Source organism: Rhinopithecus roxellana, chromosome 1, assembly GCF_007565055.1.
Source record: "Rhinopithecus roxellana isolate Shanxi Qingling chromosome 1, ASM756505v1, whole genome shotgun sequence".
NCBI lineage: Eukaryota > Metazoa > Chordata > Mammalia > Primates > Cercopithecidae > Rhinopithecus > Rhinopithecus roxellana.
In genome coordinates, this window is record NC_044549.1 from 117,899,210 (window position 1) to 117,921,195 (window position 21,986).

At 39.2% G+C, this 21,986-nt stretch overlaps 1 protein-coding gene across 1 annotated transcript in view; it reads right to left on the bottom strand.

Annotated features, from left to right (window-relative positions):
* Positions 1-316: 316 nt before the first annotated feature.
* PRKCI (protein kinase C iota) overlaps positions 317-21,986 on the bottom strand; it is an 89,019-nt gene continuing 67,349 nt past the window's right edge. The window contains exons 12-18 of the mRNA XM_010374966.2: positions 21,742-21,877; positions 15,108-15,195; positions 14,009-14,134; positions 11,240-11,319; positions 9,851-9,940; positions 8,151-8,266; positions 317-3,267 (exon numbers count right to left, since the gene is read on the bottom strand). Of these exons, the coding sequence (XP_010373268.1) occupies positions 3,180-3,267; positions 8,151-8,266; positions 9,851-9,940; positions 11,240-11,319; positions 14,009-14,134; positions 15,108-15,195; positions 21,742-21,877 (724 nt within the window). The 3' untranslated portion in view covers positions 317-3,179. The remainder of the gene's footprint in view (positions 3,268-8,150; positions 8,267-9,850; positions 9,941-11,239; positions 11,320-14,008; positions 14,135-15,107; positions 15,196-21,741; positions 21,878-21,986) is intronic.

Here is a 21,986-nt window from a genome sequence, read left to right on the forward strand (position 1 = left end):
CTAATTTCTTATTTTTCTGTTTGTAGAGATTGGGTCTCATTATATTGCCCAGGCTGAATTCAAACTCCTAGGGTCAAGTGATCCTCCCACCTCAGTCTCCCAAAGTGCTGGGATTACAGGTGTGAGCCACTATGTCCAGCTAAATATAACATTATTAAATGTAAATACTACAGCATCAGTTCTACCAGAATGCTGCTTTAATTAAGTACAGCAAAATTCCAAACTCTAAAATTTTCATTTTTTCTTGAACAAATTTTGATGTATCTTTGTTCTTATGCAAATTTCTGACATACTACATATGAAAAATGATCTACTCTCAATGGGTATTATACATTTTATTTAAAGACTTCAAAGTAAAAAAAAAAAAAGTACAGAAATACAGATTACATTATGATGACCACAGTAGTATTCTACATGACAAAAATAAAAACAGATTTAAGTAAATGTACCGGCACTGTAAAAGCATTTACTTAACATCCAATCCAGGCTGCATATGCACAAAATGATCTGACCAAATGCTTATGCAAAATAAAGTTTTTCTTAGAACACCAAAATTCCAACCATTCTGACTGTCCGCTGCCTATTCCCCTGTTGAGTATTTTCAGCAAACTTTTATAGAATATAAAAATAATTGGCATGGCACTTAAAAGACTGCAAAAAACAACACAATTAAAAACATTACAATGCATTTCTGTATAAAATATACACCGTAAATATTATTAGTTAAAAAAAGATTTAAAAACAAAAGACCACCCTGAATAATCGTTAAAACCTCATCATAGAAAAATGCTCATCATTTTGTACATTATTGATAGAAACTACCGAGAGGTTTCTTTAGGGGGTTGGGGGGAAGGTAGATACCTAACTTAAAGATTCATTCAAAATTTGCTTTCATTTGTGGGTAATAACTCACGGCTTACCCCTTCTCAAAATGTTTTATCATGAATACTCTAGTATTTAACCACAGGACAAACATAAAGAATAACCTGAAGAAGGTGTCGAAGGCCCCAAAAGAAGTCTAAGGTGGCCCACTAGTGTGCATTTTAAACAAACTTCCTAGGTGGTTATTTCACATTCCAAAATCTGAGAACTAATGCCCTATGGGAAACAGCACCACTGAAAAGCAAGGTCATAAACATATTTCTGACATCAGATACAGAATTCTAAGTTTATGATTTGAAGTGAATACTGCTTTTTGTTTTAAAAGAAATTTCAGGTGCTAAGAGAAACATATTAAATAAACATGCGGATGTATATAAACATTTTCCTTTGAGGTTTTCATTGCTTTCAGACTTACATTATTTGAAGGAAAGAGAGTACATAGCTAGAAACTTTGGAAAAATGACATTTCCAGTGAAAATGCAGCATCCACCCCTCCAAAAAAAGATAATTTATTAAATGCCTACAAATTTTAAAACATTTGAAATTTAAACTAGATAATTTCCTAAAGTCTTAATAAGATTAAAAAATTTTAAGTAATTTAGATAATCATGGTTACTTTTTAAGTCCCTTTTCATTAAAAAAATATTTAAAATAAACAGAAGGATACTATATTTGGCACCCCTTTAAATAATAAACTGCTAAACACTAATATTAATAAAAAATAATCCAAGGAACTCTGCCTCTGAAATGTATTCTACTATGTGTTACATGTGTTATCAGTTAATAAAAACTCACTGAAAGAGCTGATACTGTGATGTGTGTGAGTGTATACGTGTATCCTGAACATTCATGCCTACTTTATTTTTCTGATTTCACTAAAGACTCTATAAACAGGGTCCAATCATATAATGTGGTTTAGGGGAAGAAATGAGCATAATTAAGATATCCTACTTAAAAAAATAAATAATTTTCCTGTATACTAAATTATAAGGAAAAAATATTATACATTCTGCCTCCACTGAATACATGGAATGCTTTTACAAGTTTGGTAACAATATTGAGTGCCTCATTTGAATCAAGTCACAAAAAGCAACTGTGGGGATTCACTCTCCAATAGGAAATAAAAATATTACCACTGTACTTTTCTGTATCTATTTTAAATTTCCGTTTTTTTCCTTTCTTTATACTGAGTAATTTTCCATTCAACTGCATCCTTGGTCCTTTGCATCATATAGATTAACATTCCAGTTAAAGTTTCCCATACAGGGATAGGCTCAGAAGGGAGCTACCCCGTTAATATACTTAAAAAGAAAAATCACTTGTGCCAGTTTTGCAAAAATAGTTAATGATTTGGAATCTGATTTATAATAAAAAGTGTCTGTGTTTTAGCTCAAGAAGAATTTCCCAATTTGGTTTTTGTTTTGTTTTGTTTGGTTTGAGACCGAGTCTCACTCACTGTTGTCCAGGCTGGAGTAATCTTGGCTCACTGCAAACTCCATCTCCTGGGTTCAAGCGATTCTGCTGCTTCAGCCTCCCGAGTACCTGCGATTACAGGTGCCCGCCACCATGCCCAGCTAATTTTTGTATTTTTAGTAGAAACGGGATTTCACCATGTTGGCCAGGCCAATCTCGAACTCCTGACCTCAAGTGATCTGCCCGCCTTAGCCTCCCAAAGTGCTGGGATTGCAGGCGTCAGTCACTGCACTCAGCTGAATTTCCCAATTCTAAGCAAGCAGCATCTCTATTACCAGTTTAATAACTGCTGCCTTAAAAAAATCGATAATTTATTTATCCAAGGCAGTAAAATTTACATCTGAATTTTTAAACATAAAGAACTCCAAAACTAATAGGTAATATTAAAAGTTGTTGCATTTTATATTAATCTTTTATTTCAAAGTTAAACCCTGAAATGATTTAATACAGAATGACAAAAATTATGGGAGGTTTATGATGTAATCCCACTACGTGCCTTAATGCAACAGATACTTTTTTAATGCAGTGGTTTTCTTTTTTTTTTTTAAACAAAAAAGATAACTTCATTACTCATCTGTAGGCCTTTTAAAAACTGAAAAACCAGTTCAACTAAATTTTGACATGATTGTCTGGAAGCTAGTATTAATTTCTTTTTCATAGTAAAACAGATGTAATAATTGATTAATATATGTCTATGAGAGAAGATATTGGGTGTTTTTTTGTAGGTGGCAAATATAAAATGGTCAATTGTATCCAGGCTGGCAGCAAGTTTATCCATGCATTAAATGGCAACATGAGAAGAATACATGGTTGAAAAATGAGGATCAGACACATTCTTCTGCAGACATCAAAAGAGGATTGATATACTCAAAACCTTCAAATTCAGACTGATCAATCTTCCTCACAATGTCACTGTTGAAAGAAAAATAAATTTATTTTCATCATCATAATAAAGATTTCTTCAACCTTTAAATGGTAAAATAAGATTAAAAAACAAATAATTAGGTTAACTGTACTGAAAGAAAATCTATAAATTTTTAGATTAATCCCCAAAATTTTCTAGACGAATCAAGAATGGAGTACTGAAAATTTAAAAAGCCCCGATAATCCCACAAGCAAGTTTAGAGCCAAAAAGGAGTTCGAAACTGAGGACCGAATAAAGAAGACACCAGTTGTCACCATTCCAGTTAATCTTAACTTTTGACCAGAACAATATTCTTAGTTACAGGTGAACATCCAGGTTTGAATTAGCATTCAATTTAGTAGTCACCTCAACAGCCAGATGTTAGATGGTATAGCCAAGAAGAAGTTAGCCAAAAGGAAAAGGCAACAGAACAAGTACACTGAGAGACCTGGAATGAGGAGAGAACACCACAGGGAGACCTTGGGTCACAGAGAGGGGAGAGGTTGTCATTTTGTTACACTGGCTTCTACTTTAATACACAGTGAGTAGTGCTATCAAATATTTAATACATAAATGTATATGCCATACTAAGAAGCACAAAGTTACAGAGGATACAGTCCCTTCCTTCAAGGAGGGGAGGTAACTCATACTGGAAGAGAAAGCAGTACTTGTTAAATTTTACACACAACAAGCTAAGTCCTGTTCTAACCACGGTTCTAAAGAAAGGCATGACTTCTAGTTGGAGAAATCAAGGAAGGCAGTATTCATTTTGCAAACACTTAATGAATGGAATGATGAAAGACTGTGGTAGGGCTGGGGAAATGCAAGTAATTTATTAGGGTGGAACACAGGAATAGAAGTGTGTTAGATGGCAGATGATGCTGGAAGAAAAATAATGGCTAATAATCAAAGAAGCCAGTGATGTTTCTTAGGAGTTTCACCTTGATCCATCAAAGATCCGGTTGCATCTGAGGTGGCTCTGAAAGATGGGAAGATTTCAACAGGTAAAAATGAAGGGGGAATATACAGGAATGAGCAGGCAGAGGCAGAGACAATAATACTATTAGTGAATGGTGAGTAGCAAAGACTGATGAGAACACTGTTTGTATTATGGTAAGAGGTATCACTAGAAAGTCAGGCTGGAGCAGATGTGGGGAGGCCTTAAATGCTAGCCAAGAGGATAGATGTTACCTAATAGGCAATGAAGGAGTTACCGAAGGTTTCTGATTAAAGGGGTTCAAGAATTGGAGTGGTACTTCACAAGGCATACAGAATAGGTTGCAAAGTGAAGGAGTAAAGATCAATTAGGAGGCTGATACAATACTCTGGGTATGACTTGAATGAGGCCTGAACTAGGATCTGCCAATGGGAAGAGAAAAGAAGGACCTGATGTAAATGATGAAATAATGAAAACATAGACAAAGACTTGGCAGCTGCAGGTATTATGTAATCTGTTAAGAAAAAGGAGTATGGGCTGGGTGCAGTGGCTCACGCCTGTAATCCCAGCACTTTGGGAGGCCGAGGCGGGCGGATCACAAGGTCAGGAGATCGAGACCAGCCTGGCTAACACGGTGAAACCCCGTCTCTACTAAAAATACAAAAAATTAGCTGGGCGTGGTGGCGGCGCCTGTAGTCCCAGCTACTCGGGAGGCTGAGGCAGGAGAATGGCGTGAACCCAGGAGGCGGAGCTTGCAGTGAGCCGGGATCGCGCCACTGCACTCCAGCCTGGGTGACAGAGCGAGATTCTGTCTCAAAAAAAAAAAAAAAAGAAAGAAAAAGGAGTAGTCCACAATCCCTGACATCTGGAATCTGAACGACAGGAACACACTGTGGTACAGTGAGCAGAACTAGGTAACTAAAAAAAGGAACTGATTGAGAACAATAGAAAGAGACCATAAAGGGTCATTACTTTGATTTTAGACTTCATATATTTGAGCTGCTTGATGACAAACTGGGGAAGTCACATGTTAAACAGAAATGCAGCTGAGGAGATCTAATGGCAGGGGATAAGTGCTTCAGAAACTATCATGCATTTATTCTTCACAGCAACCTTATGAAGTAGTCAATTCGAGAACAGGCTCAGAGAAGTTATGCAATTCTTATACAAGGTTACCCAGTTGGTAAGAGGTGGCATCGAGATTCAAACTCCTATCTTTTGATTAAATTCAGTGTTCCTTTTAATACACAATGCTGTCAGAAATAATGATCTGGTACACATCTTTCTCCTCTAGTAGACAGGATGCTTTTGGGGAGATTAGACTGTCTTGTCTTTGAATGTCTAGTATTTAGCATAACGCCTTTTGCTCAATAACCACTTGCCATTTAACTGAGAGTCATTTAATTAGCTGGTATCTATGCTACAGGGCTGGCTGAAATCTCCAAGGTACAAACTGCATACAGCAAAAAGAAGGTTGTCATGAACAGAACCATGAAGCACCCTGGTCTCAAGGGGACAGGGAAAACACATGAGAGAAAAGTAGTCACAGAGATGAAACAGAACCAGAATAGGCAGGGCTACCCAAGGCAAAGCCATGAGTACCAAATGCTTTACATTCATCAAGGGAGGGGAGGACTCACCCCAAAATGCTTTATAATTTAGAAATTAAGAAATTGATTCAACTTTCAAAAGCTGGAAGACAGGCTCAGTTGTAAGGGGTTGAAGTGTTGACAGAAAAAAAAAAATTAAAGACAATCAACGTTGACTAGTCTGAAGAAGTTAGATTAGAGGTGCTGCATATTTATTTTTCTTTGACCATGAACATCTATTGACTTTTTTTTTTTTTTTTTTTTTTTTTGAGACGGAGTCTCGCTCTGTCGCCCAGGCTGGAGTGCAGTGGCCGGATCTCAGCTCACTGCAAGCTCCACCTCCCGGGTTGACGCCATTCTCCTGCCTCAGCCTCCCGAGTAGCTGGGACTACAGGCGCCGCCACCTCACCCGGCTAATTTTTTGTATTTTTAGTAGAGACGGGGTTTCACCGTGTTAGCCAGGAGGGTCTCGATCTCCTGACCCTGTGATCCGCCCGTCTCGGCCTCCCAAAGTGCTGGGATTACAGGCTTGAGCCACCGCGCCCGGCCAACTTTTTTTTTTTATGAGGCTTCAAGACGAAATGAAAATGAGGAAAAATGTGGTTGTTCAAAGAGGGACTATGAGTTAGGGGGAAAAATCAGAGAATCTGAGCATGCTTACATAGAGGGAAGCAAGATAGAAAAAAATAAATCTAAGAAGGTCCAATAACAAGATAACTTGGCCGGGCACGGTGGCTCAAGCCTGTAATCCCAGCACTTTGGGAGGCCGAGACGGGCGGATCACGAGGTCAGGAGATCGAGACCATCCTGGCTAACACGATAAAACCCCGTCTCTACTAAAAATACAAAAAAAAAAAAACTAGCCGGGTGAGGTGGCGGCGCCTGTAGTCCCAGCTACTCGGGAGGCTGAGGCAGGAGAATGGCGTGAACCCGGGAGGCGGAGCTTGCAGTGAGCTGAGATCTGGCCACTGCACTCCAGCCTGGGTGACAGAGCGAGACTCTGTCTCAAAAAAAAAAAAAAAAAAAAAAAAAAAAAACAAGATAACTGACAAAATGAAATATTGGAGAAAACTACAGAAACAGGTCTAGGAAAATAGGAGGGACGCTCTTTGTAAAGGGAGAGCCTTCCAAGAGTAGGGAATAAGAAAATGTTGAAAATAATTAGAAAGCAATTCTGAGATGTAAGGTGGTCTGGAAAGGAGGACAGCTGGAAAGGAGGCAAGGTCACGCCAGAGAGGTTATCAGTCCTTGCATCAAATTAAGACAAGGTTAATCCTTTAACAGTGATGGAAAAAGGAGTAGAACTGAAGGCTTCTGAAATGAAGAGACTGTTTGGAGCAGGTGCTGGGAGAAATGTGGTAAGAAATAAGATAGAAGTAAAATGACTGCCAAACAATAAGGGCCTCCTTGAGATTAGAGAGAATGAATCTGCAACAACAGGTAAATAATCAAAATATCCCCCAAGTATTTTAAGCTATATTTTTAAAAGATGCAGTACAGAAAATACATCAGCTCACTGCTGGCTGGATTTAATAACTCAATGTAATTCCTTAAAAAAGCAATTTGGCAATACATATCAAGAGCTTTAAAATGTTAATACCCTCTGACCTAATTCCCTTTCTAGGAATCTATCTTAAGGCAATACTCAGGAACTTAGACAGACAAAGACAGTCCTTGTCAAATGGGAAACAGTGCAGCGGGATAGAGAGATTTGGGTTTGAATCCTGACTCTACCACCTGATAGCTGTGTAACTTTGCTTAACCTCTCTGAGCCTCGGTTTCCTCATCTGTAAAATGAAGATGACAATTTAACTAGTTTACAAAGTTGTTGTGAAAATGAGATAATGCACGATAAAGCAAAGGAGAAAATGACAGTTACTATTAAAACTTATAATGGTACAGTGGATTCAAATACCAGTAACTGAATGGTTATATAAATTACAGTGTAAGCCGGGCGCAGTGGCTCACGCCTGTAATCCCAGCACTTTAAGAGGCCAAGGTGGGTGGATCACCTGAGGTCAGGAGTTCAAGATCAGCCTGGCCAACATAGCAAATGCCGTCCTTACTAAAAATATAAAAATTAGCTGGGTGTCATGGCATGAGCCTATAGTCCCAGCTACTCAGGGTGGCTGAGGCAGGAGAATCGCTTGAACCTGGGAGGCAGAGGATGCAGTGAGCCAAGATTGCACCACTGCACTCCAGCCTGGGAGACAGAGCGAGACTCTGTCTCAAAAATAAAATAAAATGAAATAAAATAAAAAATAAAAAAATTATAGTATAATCTGATCATGAAACATTGCATAGTCACTAAAAATGGGATTTCCAAAGAACTTAAAAAAAAATTTCAGTGTACAGAATTACTTACTCGTCATCTGGAGTGAGCTGGACAGGTTCATTAGTAAACTGAGAATCAAAGTTGTCCAAACCAAATTCCCCAGAAATATTTGGTTTAAAGGGAGGTACCACCTGTTTTTGCTCCATCTGAAAAGACATATTAGATGACAGCTCAAGTCTGTATTATTAGAAAAATTGCACCTCTACAGTTCTCCTCTGCACTCATTGTTTCCCTTATTAAAGTGAGTCCTGAAGCATGGTACAATATTAGCAATGATGAACATAATTTACAAATATGAGCTGGGCATGGTGGCTCATGCCTATAATCCCAACTGCTTGGTAGGTTGAGATGGGAGGATCACTTGAGGCCAGGAGTTCAAGACCAGCCCGGACAATATAGCAAGACCCCATCTCTATTAAAAAATTAAAAATTGGCTGAGCACAGCAGTTCATGCCTGTAATCCCATCACTTTGGGAGGCCAAGGTGTGTAAATCACCTGAGGTCAGGGATTCAAGACCAGTCTGGCCAACATAGCAAAACCCTGTCTCTACTAAAAATACAGAAATTAGCCAGGCGTGGTGGCGTGCACCTATAATCCCAGCTACTCTGGAGGCTGAGACAGGAGAATTGCTTGAACCCAGGTGTCGAAGGTTGCAGTGAGCCGAGATTGTGCCACTACACTCCAGCCTGGGAGACAGAGCAAGACTCCACCTCAAAAAAAAAAAAAAAAAAAAAAAATGAAAATTAGCTGGGTACCATGGCTTATGCCTGTAGTCCCAGCTACTTGAGAGGTTAACACAGGAGGATCTCTTGAGCCTAGGAGTTCAGTCAAGGCTGTCGTGAGCTACAGTACAGCCTGGGCGATGGAGTGAGACTGCTTCTCTTAAAAAAAAAAAGCATAAACATTGATATTGGCTTCAATAACATTATAACCTGCTTTACTACATTAATATTCAATTTTTTGGCTGGGCATGGTGGCTCACCCCTGGAATCCCAACACTTTGGGAGGCTGAGGCGGGTGGATCACTTGAGGTCAGGAGTTTAAGACTAGCCTGGCCAACATGATGAAACGTTGTCTCTACTAAAAATATAAAAATAGCTGGGCATGGTGGCATGTGCCTATAATCCCAGCTACTCAGGAGGCTGAGGCAGAATTGCGTGAACCCAAGAGGTGGAGGTTGCAGTGAGCAGAGATCACACCATTGCACTCCAGCCTGGGCAACAGAATGTGACTCCATCTCAGAAAAAACAATAAATTTTTTAAAAATCGATTTTTTTTGTTTAAAAAGTTTTCTAAAAAGCAGTTTAGAAAGTGGTTTTAAGTTTTTAAAGCTGTGATATGTTAGCTAAGACAATAAAATTTGGCCCAAGATAGGCCGGGTGCGGTGGCTCACACCTGTAATCCCAGCACTTTGGGAGGCCAAGGTGGGTGGATCACCTGATGTCAGGAGTTCAAGACCAGCCTGGCCGACATCGTGAAACTCCCCATCTCTACTAAAAATACAAAAATTAGCTGGGTGTGGTGGTGCGTGCCTGTAATTCCAGCTACCTGGGAGGCGGAGACAGGAGAACTGCTTGAACCTGGGAGATAGAGGTTGCAGTGAGCCTAGATCATGCCACTGTACGCCAGCCTGGGAGACAGAGCAAGACTCTGTCTTAAAAAAAAAGAAAAAGATTTGGCCGAAGATAATAATGAAACCTAATAGAGAAAGTAATCAAAATTTACATACCATATCCCAATCAACATTTCGGAAGAACGGGTGTCCCTGAATATCAGCAAATCCTGTTTGAGGATGACAACCCAATCGTTCCTTAGGGTCCTATGGTGAAAGAAATGTTTCAAGAATTGGGTGAACATCATGCTTTAAAATAAATCATCTTTGTGATCTGTGTTTTGTGCCCTCACATGATAGTCTTATTTCTGAAGTTGGAATGGTCTACCTTTTACTTCTAGAAAGTACAACTCCAGAACAAATTGAGTTATTTGAAGCTTGTGATAGGTAAGATTTCCTTGTGGCACCTTCTCCACCTATCATGTAATTAAAACAGAGAATCATCACCAATTCCTTGCTAAAGAAAAATAGGAGGAAAAAGAGAACAGCAGAATCATTTGAGTAGCACCCAGCCATTTATTTGGCATGACCTAGTGTGAGAGTCAAACATGCAAACCTCCAAACTTCATCAGAAGTTTGTTTTTAGCTTAAAAGCCCCATGCCCAATTACAGCAACAAATCATCACCTGTGTAAGACATTAATCCAACTTATAAATTTAATCCAAGCCTGCAACTTATAAAAAGTCTTGGCTTATTCATTACTATGAATGAGAATATGTTCCCATTCTTCTTTCTGATAAAAGGTATTTTATTTCACATATCAACACTTCTTGCCTTCATTTTTCATCATTATGTGAAAAATCAGGTTTCAATTTTAAATCTTTCCTCACATAAATTGTTCATTTTTAAAAAGGCTTCAATTTCTTATTTTATTAAAATTCACTATCTATTTACCTTAGAAGGTAAATGTACATCAACCTTTCTATCATACCATTTATTTAAGGTAGAATTTATGATTGCCAAGACCACACTTAGATTCTAAAACTCCTCTAGCCTACCAACAGCAACAAACAATTGAATGATGTTCACATTTTTAAGAGCCGAAGACAGCATTTCATTTCTTCTGAATTTTACCTAATTATAGCATTTTCGACATGAGCATTTGTAGGGAGCACTGTGGCCCATGTGCTCAAAAAGTACATGGTAATAAATAGATTCTATGGATAACGACACAGAAAAAATGGAAACAGAGTTCAAAGTACAATTATGGCTAAACCCAAAGATTAAATCTTCCCCTATGTGAGAATATGGTATGTATTATTTACACACAAAAAAAATATGTAATATATAGCTGGGGAGTAAATTTTATTGCCAAAATGGAAAGGACAACTAACTTATCTCAGGATCTAATGCTGTCAATTACTCTTTGGGTAAGAGAAAATTCTAGGTCAAACTGAAAAAGTTACATTCTCTACTGTCTTGGAATTTTACATTTCCCAAACTGCTACTGATCAGTTTGATATATAAAGAGACAAATCACAAAATGTTTTTATACACAGTTTATACCTTGTTAAGAAAACTCTTCAGAACACTTGCAGCTTTTACAGACAGAGAACGTGGTATGCGAATTTGTTTTTCCAAAATAACTAGAAAGATAGAAATTATAGTATTATATTTAACTTTTACATGGCTTTAATCTTTTTTCTTCTTTTTTTGAAAGGGTCTTGCTCTGTTGCCCAGGTTGGAGTGCAGTAGTGCAATCACAGCTCACTGTGGCCTTGACTCCCTGGGCTTAAGCAATCCTTCCACCTCAGCCTCCCAAGTAGCTGGGACCACAGGCGCCACCATCACGCTTGGCTAATTTTTTTTTTTTTTTTAGATGGAGTCTTGTTCTGTCATCCAGGCTGGGTACAGTGGCACGATCTCAGCTCACTGCAACCTCTGCCTCCCGGGTTCAAGGGCTTCTACCACTTCAGCCTCCTGAGTAGCTGGGATTACAGGCATGTGCCACCATGCCCAGTGAGTTTTGTGTTTTTGGTAGAGATGGGGTTTCACCATGCTGGCCAGGCTGGTCTTGAACTCCTGACCTCATGAAGGTAAGTGATCCGCCCACCTCAGCCTCCCAAAGTGCTGGGATTACAGGCATGAGCCACTGCAGCCAGCAATGGCTGGCTAATTTTAATTTTTTTTTTGTAGAGATAAGGGTGTCATCATGTTGTTCAGGCTAGTCTTGAACTCCTGCGCTCAAGCAATCCTCCTGTCTTGGACCCCCAAAGTGCTGGGATTACAGGTGTGAGCCACTGCACCTGGCAATCTTTAAATTTCTTTTTTCTTTTTTTTTTGAGACAGAGTGTCACTGTCTCGCCCAGTGGTATACAGTGGCACAATCTCAGCTCACTGCAACCTCCGCCTCCCAGGCTCAAGTGATTCTCCTGCCTGAGCCTCCTGAGTAGTTAAGATTAAAGGAACCCATCATGACACCCAGTTAATTTTTTTTTTATTTTTAGTAGAGACGGGGTTTTGCCATGTTGGCCAGGCTGGTCTCAAACTCCCAACCTCAAGTGATCCACCCAACTCGGCCTCCCAAAGTGTTGGGATTACAGGCGTGAGCCACTGTGCCTGGAAGCAATCTTTCAATTTTTTATTATAAGATACTTAAGGCATTCCAGGAGAAAAAATAAGATATTACATATATAACTGAAGTGCCTCTTGTACTTTCCTAATCCCCTTCTTTTCCATTCTTCTCAGAGAAAGCCTCTAATCTGAATACTATTTATCATTTACATGAATGTCTTATTCTTTGACTACCTGATTGTACCTCAATTTCCTCATCTGTAAAATAGGAATAAAAAAATACTTCATAGGATTGTTATGAGGCTTAAATAACATTTGTAAAATGCTTGGCATATACAATATGCAATTTTACTGGACATTGCCAAATTATTCTTTAAAAATGTTTCGCCAGTTTTCATTCCTACCAGCAGTCTAGAGGAGTTCCAGTTGCTCCACATCCTCACCAGCACTGGTAATATCCAACTTTAATTTTTTTTTTTTTTTTTTTTGAGACGGAGTCTCGCTCTGTCGCCCAGGCTGGAGTGCAGTGGCCGGATCTCAGCTCACTGCAAGCTCCGCCTCCCGGGTCCACGCCATTCTCCTGCCTCAGCCTCCCGAGTAGCTGGGACTACAGGCGCCCGCCATCTCGCCCGGCTAATTTTTTGTATTTTTTAAGTGGAGACGGGGTTTCACTGTGTTAGCCAGGATGGTCTCGACCTCCTGACCTTGTGATCCGCCCACCTTGGCCTCCCAAAGTGCTGGGATTACAGGCTTGAGCCACCGCGCCCGGCCCCAACTTTAATATTTTAATCAAATGTACTGATATGAAATGGTAACTCATTAACATTTAGTGTGCATTCCCTTAATTGCTAGTGAGAATGAATGTCTTTTCACATATTCCATGGCCATTTGGGCTTTCTGTTATATGACATGCCTATTTATATCTGGTGATGGCTTTAATTACTAAATGTAGAATTTTATAGCAGTTTTCACACTTCTTTGGATTCCGTGCTAGAGGTCCCTGTACTTGTCTGCTTGTTTCTGTCAATTCTTTATATTCCCTGATGTGGGGCCTTTTCCCCCATCTTTTGATCACTCATCACCTTGGTGCTCTATTTTCCCCTCATACTGTTCTTGAACTTATGCACCGAGCCTCAGGGTCCCTGTGTAAAGATTATCCTCTCTAGCCACAGGATTCCTTTCTCTAATCTGTCTGTGATGGATAATTCTAAATAACCCCTGTTATGATATTGAGTATGAGAAGGTAACTGTGAACTGGAGTGAAGACTATAGAGAAGAAAGAACGTATTAAAAAACATCAAAACCTAATACACAGAGGCCGGGCGCAGTGGCTCATGCCTGTAATCTCAGCACTTTGGGGAGGCTAAGGTGGGCAGATCACTTGAAGTCAGGAGTTCAAGACCAGCCTGGCCACCATGGTGAGACCCTGTCTCTACTAAAAATACAAAAATTAGCTGAGCATAGTGGTGTGCGCCTGTAATCCCAGCTACTCGGGAGGCTGAGGCAGAAGAATTGCTTGAACCAGGGAGATGGATGTTGCAGTGAGCTGAGATTGCACCACTGCACTCCAGCCTGGGCCAAAGAGTGAGACCTTGTCTCAAAAACAAACAAATACAACAACAAAACCTAATACAATGAGTCAGAAGTATATTTTCCAGATTATGCTCATTTTTCTTACTCAAAGTAGTAACCTGAATCACTCTCATTTGTACTCTAGAATAGGTTTTTCTCAGAGAACCTCTGTAAAATACTCCAAATTACCTTGGAAGAGATAATCCTCTGTGTTCTGGTCAGGGTTATCGGAGCTCCCAACAATATCAAATGGAGACCTTCCTGCCATCATCTCAAACATCAGCACTCCAAGAGCCCACCAGTCAACACTGAAACCTTCAGAAAGAAATTTTAAAGCAATAAATTATACAGTTTGCATTCTTGAAAGTTAGTAACTAGAGATTTTATCACATAAAGGAAAAAGAAACAATGAAAAAGGAAACTAAATGCATTCCAACTATCATGGTAGGCACTGAAGATTATAGAAATGCTTCACTTACAAGGATAGGCACCTAAAAGATAATTCTAAAAATAAAATTATGAGGAAAAAAACCTTTCTTTTTCCATGTATGTCTACTTTCAGACTCATGCCCAATATCTAATATTGTGTGCTGAGGATATAATTAAATTGTATTTCAGAGTTATCTCCTTGGTCTTAAATTCGATCTTTTGCTAGCTGATAAAGACCAGTGAAGGGCAGTGGACGCAGACTCTGAGCAGCTTTCACAAGTACCACATTCTCCTTTATATCTGCTGAAGGCAGAGGGCCAAAACCCAAAAAGTCAAATGTTTTCTCGGGTGTATCTTCGGGTGCCTGAGATACAGTTAATCTCTCCACCATCTTTCAGATTCCTGGGGGAAATATCACAGGAAGTCTGAAAAATCTTCCAGGGGTTCATGACTCTGGAGTCACATGGGTGCTGTTCTGAATCCTTGATCTTAGACGAGTTATTTAAACTTTCTGTATGTCAGTTTCCTCATCTATAAAAGGAGCATTAACAGTACTTACCTCACAGCATTAAGAGGATTAACTTAGTTAATATATGTAAACTGCTTAGAATAGTGCCTGCTACTGCTTAGTTTTGTCACTAATAAAACATTATTCAGCTTGGTAACCCCAAATACTGTCAAGGTCCCACTGTCTCTGATTTCAAAGTCTGGGGCTCTCCGTGTAGTTTTTAAAAGGATCAAGAATGCTTATATTAATAAGATGATATCAAAATGCATTAGTGTACTGTAATGTAATTGGCACCACATTTAACCACCCATCTAGCAATAGCTAAAATAATACCACCAATTTATTTATTACCATAATCTTCTCCTCTTAAAATTTCAGGAGCAATGTAATTAGGAGTACCACAGAAAGTGCTGGTTGTATCTCCTGGCCGTAATCCTTCCTTTTATTAAAAAGAACAGAAAGAAAGAATGAGATAAAAAATTCTGTTTTAAATTCCCCCTTTCTATTTCACCTATCATATAAGTTCAGCATCTGTAGTGATACATTAAACTCACTTAACATCACTAGAACAATTGCCTTTATTATTATTATTATTATTATTATTATTATTCACAGGGCCTTGCTTTGTCACCCAGGCTGGCATGCAGTGGCACGATCTCAGCTCACTGCAACCTCCACCTCCTGGGTCAAGCAATTCTTGTGTCTCAGCCTCCTGAGTAGTTGGAATTACAGGCAGGCACCAACACACCCGACTAATTTTTGTATTTTTAGTACAGACAGGGTTTCACCATGTTGGCCAGGCTGGTCTCTATCTCCTGGCCTCAAGTGATCCACCCGTCTCGGCCTCCCAAAGTGCTGGGATTATAGGCGTGAGCCATCATGCCTAGCAACTGCCTTTATTATTAAAATCACAGATCACAACTAAACAGCTTGAAGAAAACCTGTCCTCATTAGATGTTGTTAGAGTTGATTCAATTAAGGTAAGACTTGCATTTAAAATAATTTACATACAAGTTAAAATTTAATACCAAAATTTTAATATTAGTAGAATAAGGCATATTTCATTAAGAAAAGAAGCATTTTAAATCTCACCTCCTAATACAACCATTAATAAGACTACAATATTTTCCTTCTGTTTAATTTTCCTAAGAACACTTTTTTTTTTTTTTTTAAGACAGAGTTTCACTTTTGTTGCCCAGGCAATGGCACAATCTCAGCTCACTGCAACCTCCACCTCCCGGGTTCAAGCAATTCTCCTGCCTCAGCCTCCCAAGTAGCTGGGATTACAGGCGTGTGTCACCAGGCCCAGCTAATTTTATATTTTTAGTAGAAAATGGGGTTTCTCCATGTTGGTCAGGCTGGTCTCAAACTCCTGACCTCAGATGATCCACCCACCTCGGCCTCCCAAAGTGCTGGGATTACAGGCGTGAGCCACCACACCTGGCCTGTTGATTTTTTTTTTTTTATTTGCCTTGTGGCCAGAGAATGGTTTGAATATTAGTTCACTGGAATACATTGAGATTTCCTTTATGACCTAATATATGGCCAGTAACCCATGTGTACTTAAAAGGATAATCTTTACATGCAGGGAGTCTCGCTCTCTCTAATGTCTCTCTTCCTTCTCCCTCACTCCACACATACATATAGACATACATATTCTACATATATATATATAAAAGCTCTAGCTTCTTTCCAAATCTTTCTCTGCCTACTGATTTTTAGTATGTGTGATGTATCATTTTCTAATATAGATTATTCTCATATTAACTTTTCCTATCATGATTGGAGATTGTGAAATTCTCATACTAATTTTGTCCTTTTTTACTCTTTGTATTTTGAGACTGTGTTGTTGAGTGTATGCAAGTTTATATTTGTTACAACTTCTTGGTGATTGCCCCATTAATTATTGGGTAGTTCCTTTACTATGCCCGTTAGTGTGTTTTGCCTTAATTTTTTCCATCCTGTAGCTATTAAAATACAGGCCGGGCATAGTGGCTCATGCCTGTAATCCCAGCACTTTGGGAGGCTGAGGTGGGTGGATCATCTGAGGTCAGGAGTTTGAGACCAGCCTGACCAACATGACCTCAGGTGATCCGCCCACCTCAGCCTCCCAAAGTGCTGGGATTACAGGCGTGAGCAGTGCACCTGGCCCTTCCTTCCATTCTTGTCCCTGACTCACCCAGTTCCAGCTCCCTAGAGGCAACCACTATTATGTGGCCCTCCAGAGATATTCTGGGCATGGTGAACATATTTTTCTTCAAATTTCACCCTATTATATATAACACTGCTATAAACATCTAGAATAAATATTTAGTAATATGTTGTGACTCCAAGAATTTTTAAAATGATTTATAAAAGGGATATATATGCTATTTTTAGTGATGTGAATATGGTTTTTATTGTTTTCTATTATTGGCAATGGAAATACATTCTCATGATAAATGACATGTACTTTCAGTGCACTAGTCAGAGGTAAGAGATGTATTCTGTTAACTTGTAACAGTTATGCTTAATCATTCACTTGTTGAGTGAATGTCGGAATGTAGGTCCACTTGCTGAGTTTTCTACAGCATAACATAGATGTTATTAGAATTCCTCTGTTGATTAAAAAAACACTTAAAGGCACATCAGTTCATAAAACCACTAAAGGTTTCCACTCAAAAAATCAATGTTCATAAAACATTTCAAACATAACTCTAAAGATATTAATTCAAGTTTTCATCACTATCCTCTGCAATCTTTATAAAGAAATTCATCCAACACTTGCATGAAGTCAAGCTTCAGGTAAGCTAAATGTTGACTCTAAGTCATAAAAGAGCATTCAAACTTTTGGAGGGTGAATGTCTCATAAACTTACTTTTTTAATTTTATATATATATATAGAGAGAGAGAGAGAGACGGAGTCTCACTCTGTCACCCAGGCTGGAGTGCAGTGCAGTGGTGTGATCTTAGCTCACTGCAACCTCCGCCCCACCCTGGGTTCAAGAGATGGTCCTGCCTCAGCCTCTCAAGTAGCTGGGATTACAGGCACACGCCACCACACCTGGCTAGTTTTTGTGGTTTTAGCAGAGATGAGTTTTCACCATGTTGGCCAGGCTGGTCTCAAATTCCTGACCTCAAGTAATCTGCCTGCCTTGGCCTCCCAAAGTGCTGGAATTACAGGCGTGAGCCACTGCACCCGCCCTAGGCAGCTCTTGGAGAAGGGGGAAAGGCAGAAAGGGAGGTAGGAGGACATTTGATTTAAAGACCTACTCAATAAATATCTCAAATTTATCAAAGACCTGGACTAACCTGATTGAGGATCCCTGTAAGAAATGAAAATGTATAAGAAGCCAATATTATTTTCCAGTAAGGGTAACAAAAGACTAAGAAAGACAAAAAGAGAAAAGTCTTTTTTTTTTTTGGAGATGGAGTCTCACTCTGTTGCCCAGGCTGGAGTGCAGTGGCGCAATCTCCACTCACTGCAACCACTGCCTCCCGGGTTCTTGCCATTCTGCTGCTTCAGCCTCCCGAGTAGCTGGGACTACAGGCACCCACCACCATGCCCGGCTAATTTTTTTGTATTTTTAGTAGAGACAGGGTTTCACTGTGTTGGCCAGGATGGTCTCAATCTCCCGACCTCATGATCCACCTGCCTTGGCCTCCCAAAGTGCTGGAATTACAGGTGTGAGCCACCACGCCCGGCCAAGAGAAAAGTCTTAATTCATTTTTGTGATTATATTTTCTTTTTTTTTTCTTCCTTTTTTTTGAGACAGAGTCTCACACTGCCACCCAGACTGGAGTGCAGTGGCGCAATCTCCACTCATTGCAACCTCCGCCTCCCAGGTTCAAGCAATTCTCCTGCTTTAGTCTCCTGTGGTCCCAACAGGTGTGCCACTACACCCAGCTAATTTTTTGGTGTTTTTAGTAGGGATAAGATTTTACCATGTTGGCCAGGCTGGTCTCAAACTTCTGATCTCAAGTGATCTGCCTGCCCGGGCCTCCCGAAGTGCTGGGATTATAGGCATGAGCCACCACATCCTGCCCATTTTCATTGTTTAAACAATGCAGTAATTCCATTAAAGTTGTTATTTAAAAATAACATTTTGAAATGTTATTAAAATGCATTAGTGTACTATAAGGCAATTGGTAACCACATTTAACATAACATTTTAAAATAACAACTTGAAAAATACTGAAATGTAAACAGAACCAACGTGTGATGCTACATAACAGAACGACACATAAAAGAATCAGACAACTCTGTATGTTAAGACTTCACCTAATGTTATAAGCATTTTATAGGCATTATAAGCATTGTTATGTCTTTTTGTTTTAAACAGGATCTCACCGTCACCCACGGTGGAGTGCAGTGGTGTGAACACAGCTCACTACAGCCCCAGGCTCAAGTGATCCCTCCATCTCAGCCTCCCAAGTAGCTGGGACTACAGTGTAATTATCCTATTTTTTGTGGAGATGGAGTTTTGCCATGTTGCCCAGGCTAGTGTCGAACTTCTGAGCTACAGCGATCTGCCTGCATTGGCCTCCCAAAGTGCTGGGATTACCGGTCTGAGCCATCATGTGTTAGGCATTTTTTATAAATATCTTCAGCCGGGAGCTATGGCTTGCTTTCCTTGTTAAGGTAACTGGAACAAAATTATCCTCACATAGTAATAAGACAAATAAGTGAATGTAGGAACTGCATTCCGCATTCACCTGAGGAAAGTGCCTCCAGAGCCTGGAGATTATCTAAATGCTAACATTATGAACTCCTGGGTTTGAGACTAGCCTGGGCAACACAGCGAGACCTCGTCTCTATTTAAAAAAAAAAAAGTAAAAATAAAATAAAAATAAAGATCTTCTTAAGTGACTTTATAATATCTATCATAAACTACAATAAAAGTTTTAGTCAGAAATCTCTCTTCATAAACCAAAATGTTTACTCGGAATATCCAAGAGGCAGAATTACTGGATCAAAGAACATGGCCATCTTTAGGATTCCTGATAATTCCCCATCAAACTGCTTTTCAAAAGGTTTGTAACAATTTTTTTTTTTTTTTTTTTTGAGACGGAGTCTTGCTCTGTCGCCCAGACTGGAGTGCTGTGGCGCAATCTCGGCTCACTGCAAGCTCTGCCTCCTGGGTTCATGCCATTCTCCTGCCTCAGCCTCCTGAGTAGCTGGGACTACAGGCGCCCGCCACTACGCCCGGCTAATTATTTTTGTATTTTAGTAGAGATGGAGTTTCACCGTGTTAGCCAGGATGGTCTCGATCTCCTGACCTCGTGATCCGCCCATCTCGGCCTACCAAAGTGCTGGGATTACAGGTGTGAGCCACGGCGCCCGGCTGTAACAATTTATACACACACCAGTGACATATGCCCATTTCTTTAAACTCTTGTACATATAGACTGTTGTAACTTTAAAACCAGTATCTCATAGGCAAAAAAAAGAAAAAAGTCTCATTGTTTTAATTTGTGCACTTCATATGAAGATTAATACTCTCATTGGTTTTTGTTCAGTTTCATTTATTCTTGGGGATAAGACTCCTCTATCACTGTCACTTTTTTTTAAAATGAGAAAAAATCCCTCAGGGAAAAAAAATGAGATCAAAAGAGTATCATAAATATAAGTGATAAGTACACAGGGGTTCCACTCGCTAAGCTTTCTAATTGTTTATGATTGAAAACCTGTATAATAAAAATATGTAAGGGCCGGGCATGGTGGCTCACATCCATAATCCCAGCACTTTGGGAGGCTGAGGTGAGTGGATCACCTGAGGTCAGGAGTTCGAGACCAGCCTGGCCAACACGGTGAAACCCCATCTCTACTAAAAATACAAAAAAATTAGCCAGGTGTGGTGGCAGATGCCTGTAATCCCAGCTACTCGAGAGGCTGAGGTAGAATTGCTTGAACCTGGAAGGTGGAAGTTGCAGAGAGCCGAGATCGTGCCATTGCACTCCAGTCTGGGCAGCAAGAGCAAAACTCTGTCTTAAAAATTAAAAATTAGCCAGGGATGATAGGGCGCACCTTAATCCCAGCTACTTGGAAGGCTGAGGCAGGAGAATGGCTTGAACCCAGGAGGCGGAGGTTGCAGTGAGCCAAGATTGTGCCACTGCACTCCAGCCTAGACGACAGAGCAAGACTGTCTCCAAAAAAAAAAAAAAAAAAATCATTAATTAATAAGTATCATGGGAAAAGTGCAGCTGAATTCTGTACATAAAATCAAACATAGTTTAAGTGAATATTTTATTCTTTAATACATGGTGAACAAATAATAAAGTTAAATCTTCGATACAACTAGGTTGTCATATGCCATGTTATTAGCATTTAGATAATCTCCAGACTCTGGAGGCACTTCCCACAGGTGAACAGGGAATGCAATTCACACATTTACATACTGGTTGTTGTTTATGTGAGGATAATTTGGTATCAGTTACCTTAACAAGCAGTAGTTCCTTACGCATTTTGTGGGAAAATATCAGACCTTTAAAATGGAACACTGTTATAAAAAGAATAAAACATCAAGAAATAAAGAAGACATATTCTGAGAGTAACTAAAATTCTTGTTTTATCCTATTATGCTTTATGTCAGATGCTTAAAATTTAAATATAAAAAATGTTTTACTTCTGAGGAAAATCCTGAATGCACTATATAAGATTCACTACTAAACAAAAATTGGAAGGTCATATACAAATGGTTGTGTTAAGCAGTGGAATTGCAGACAATTTTTATTTCCAAATTTTCTTTAATTATATTTCAACTTTCAAAATAAAAAGTTAGGTATAATAAAAAGAAATTAACTCTTATTTTAGTACACATAACACAGAAGATACAAATTTTGCAAATGTTGTCTTTGTGCTAGAATTCCACAAACTTTCTTAAGTAAATTAGCAACATTAGTAATCATTTCTCCACCTTTAAACATGAAGTTATTTTACAAAGACTAAAGACTTTTTAAAATAGCTGCTGAAGACCTTTTGAAATAACTAGAAAATTTTCCTCACCTTACACATGCCGTAGTCAGTGAGTTTAATGTGGCCTTCAGAGTCCAGTAATACATTGTCCAGTTTCAAATCTCTATAAATTATCCCTCGCTCATGAAGATAATTTAATGCTAGACTGATTTCTGCAGAGTAAAATCTAAAATAAAATAAAAAATAAGTCATTTGATTCAACCATATTTAAGTTCTACATTTGCAACCGGAAACACAAAAATTCGTATCAAAACATATTTTTTTCTCCCAGTGAT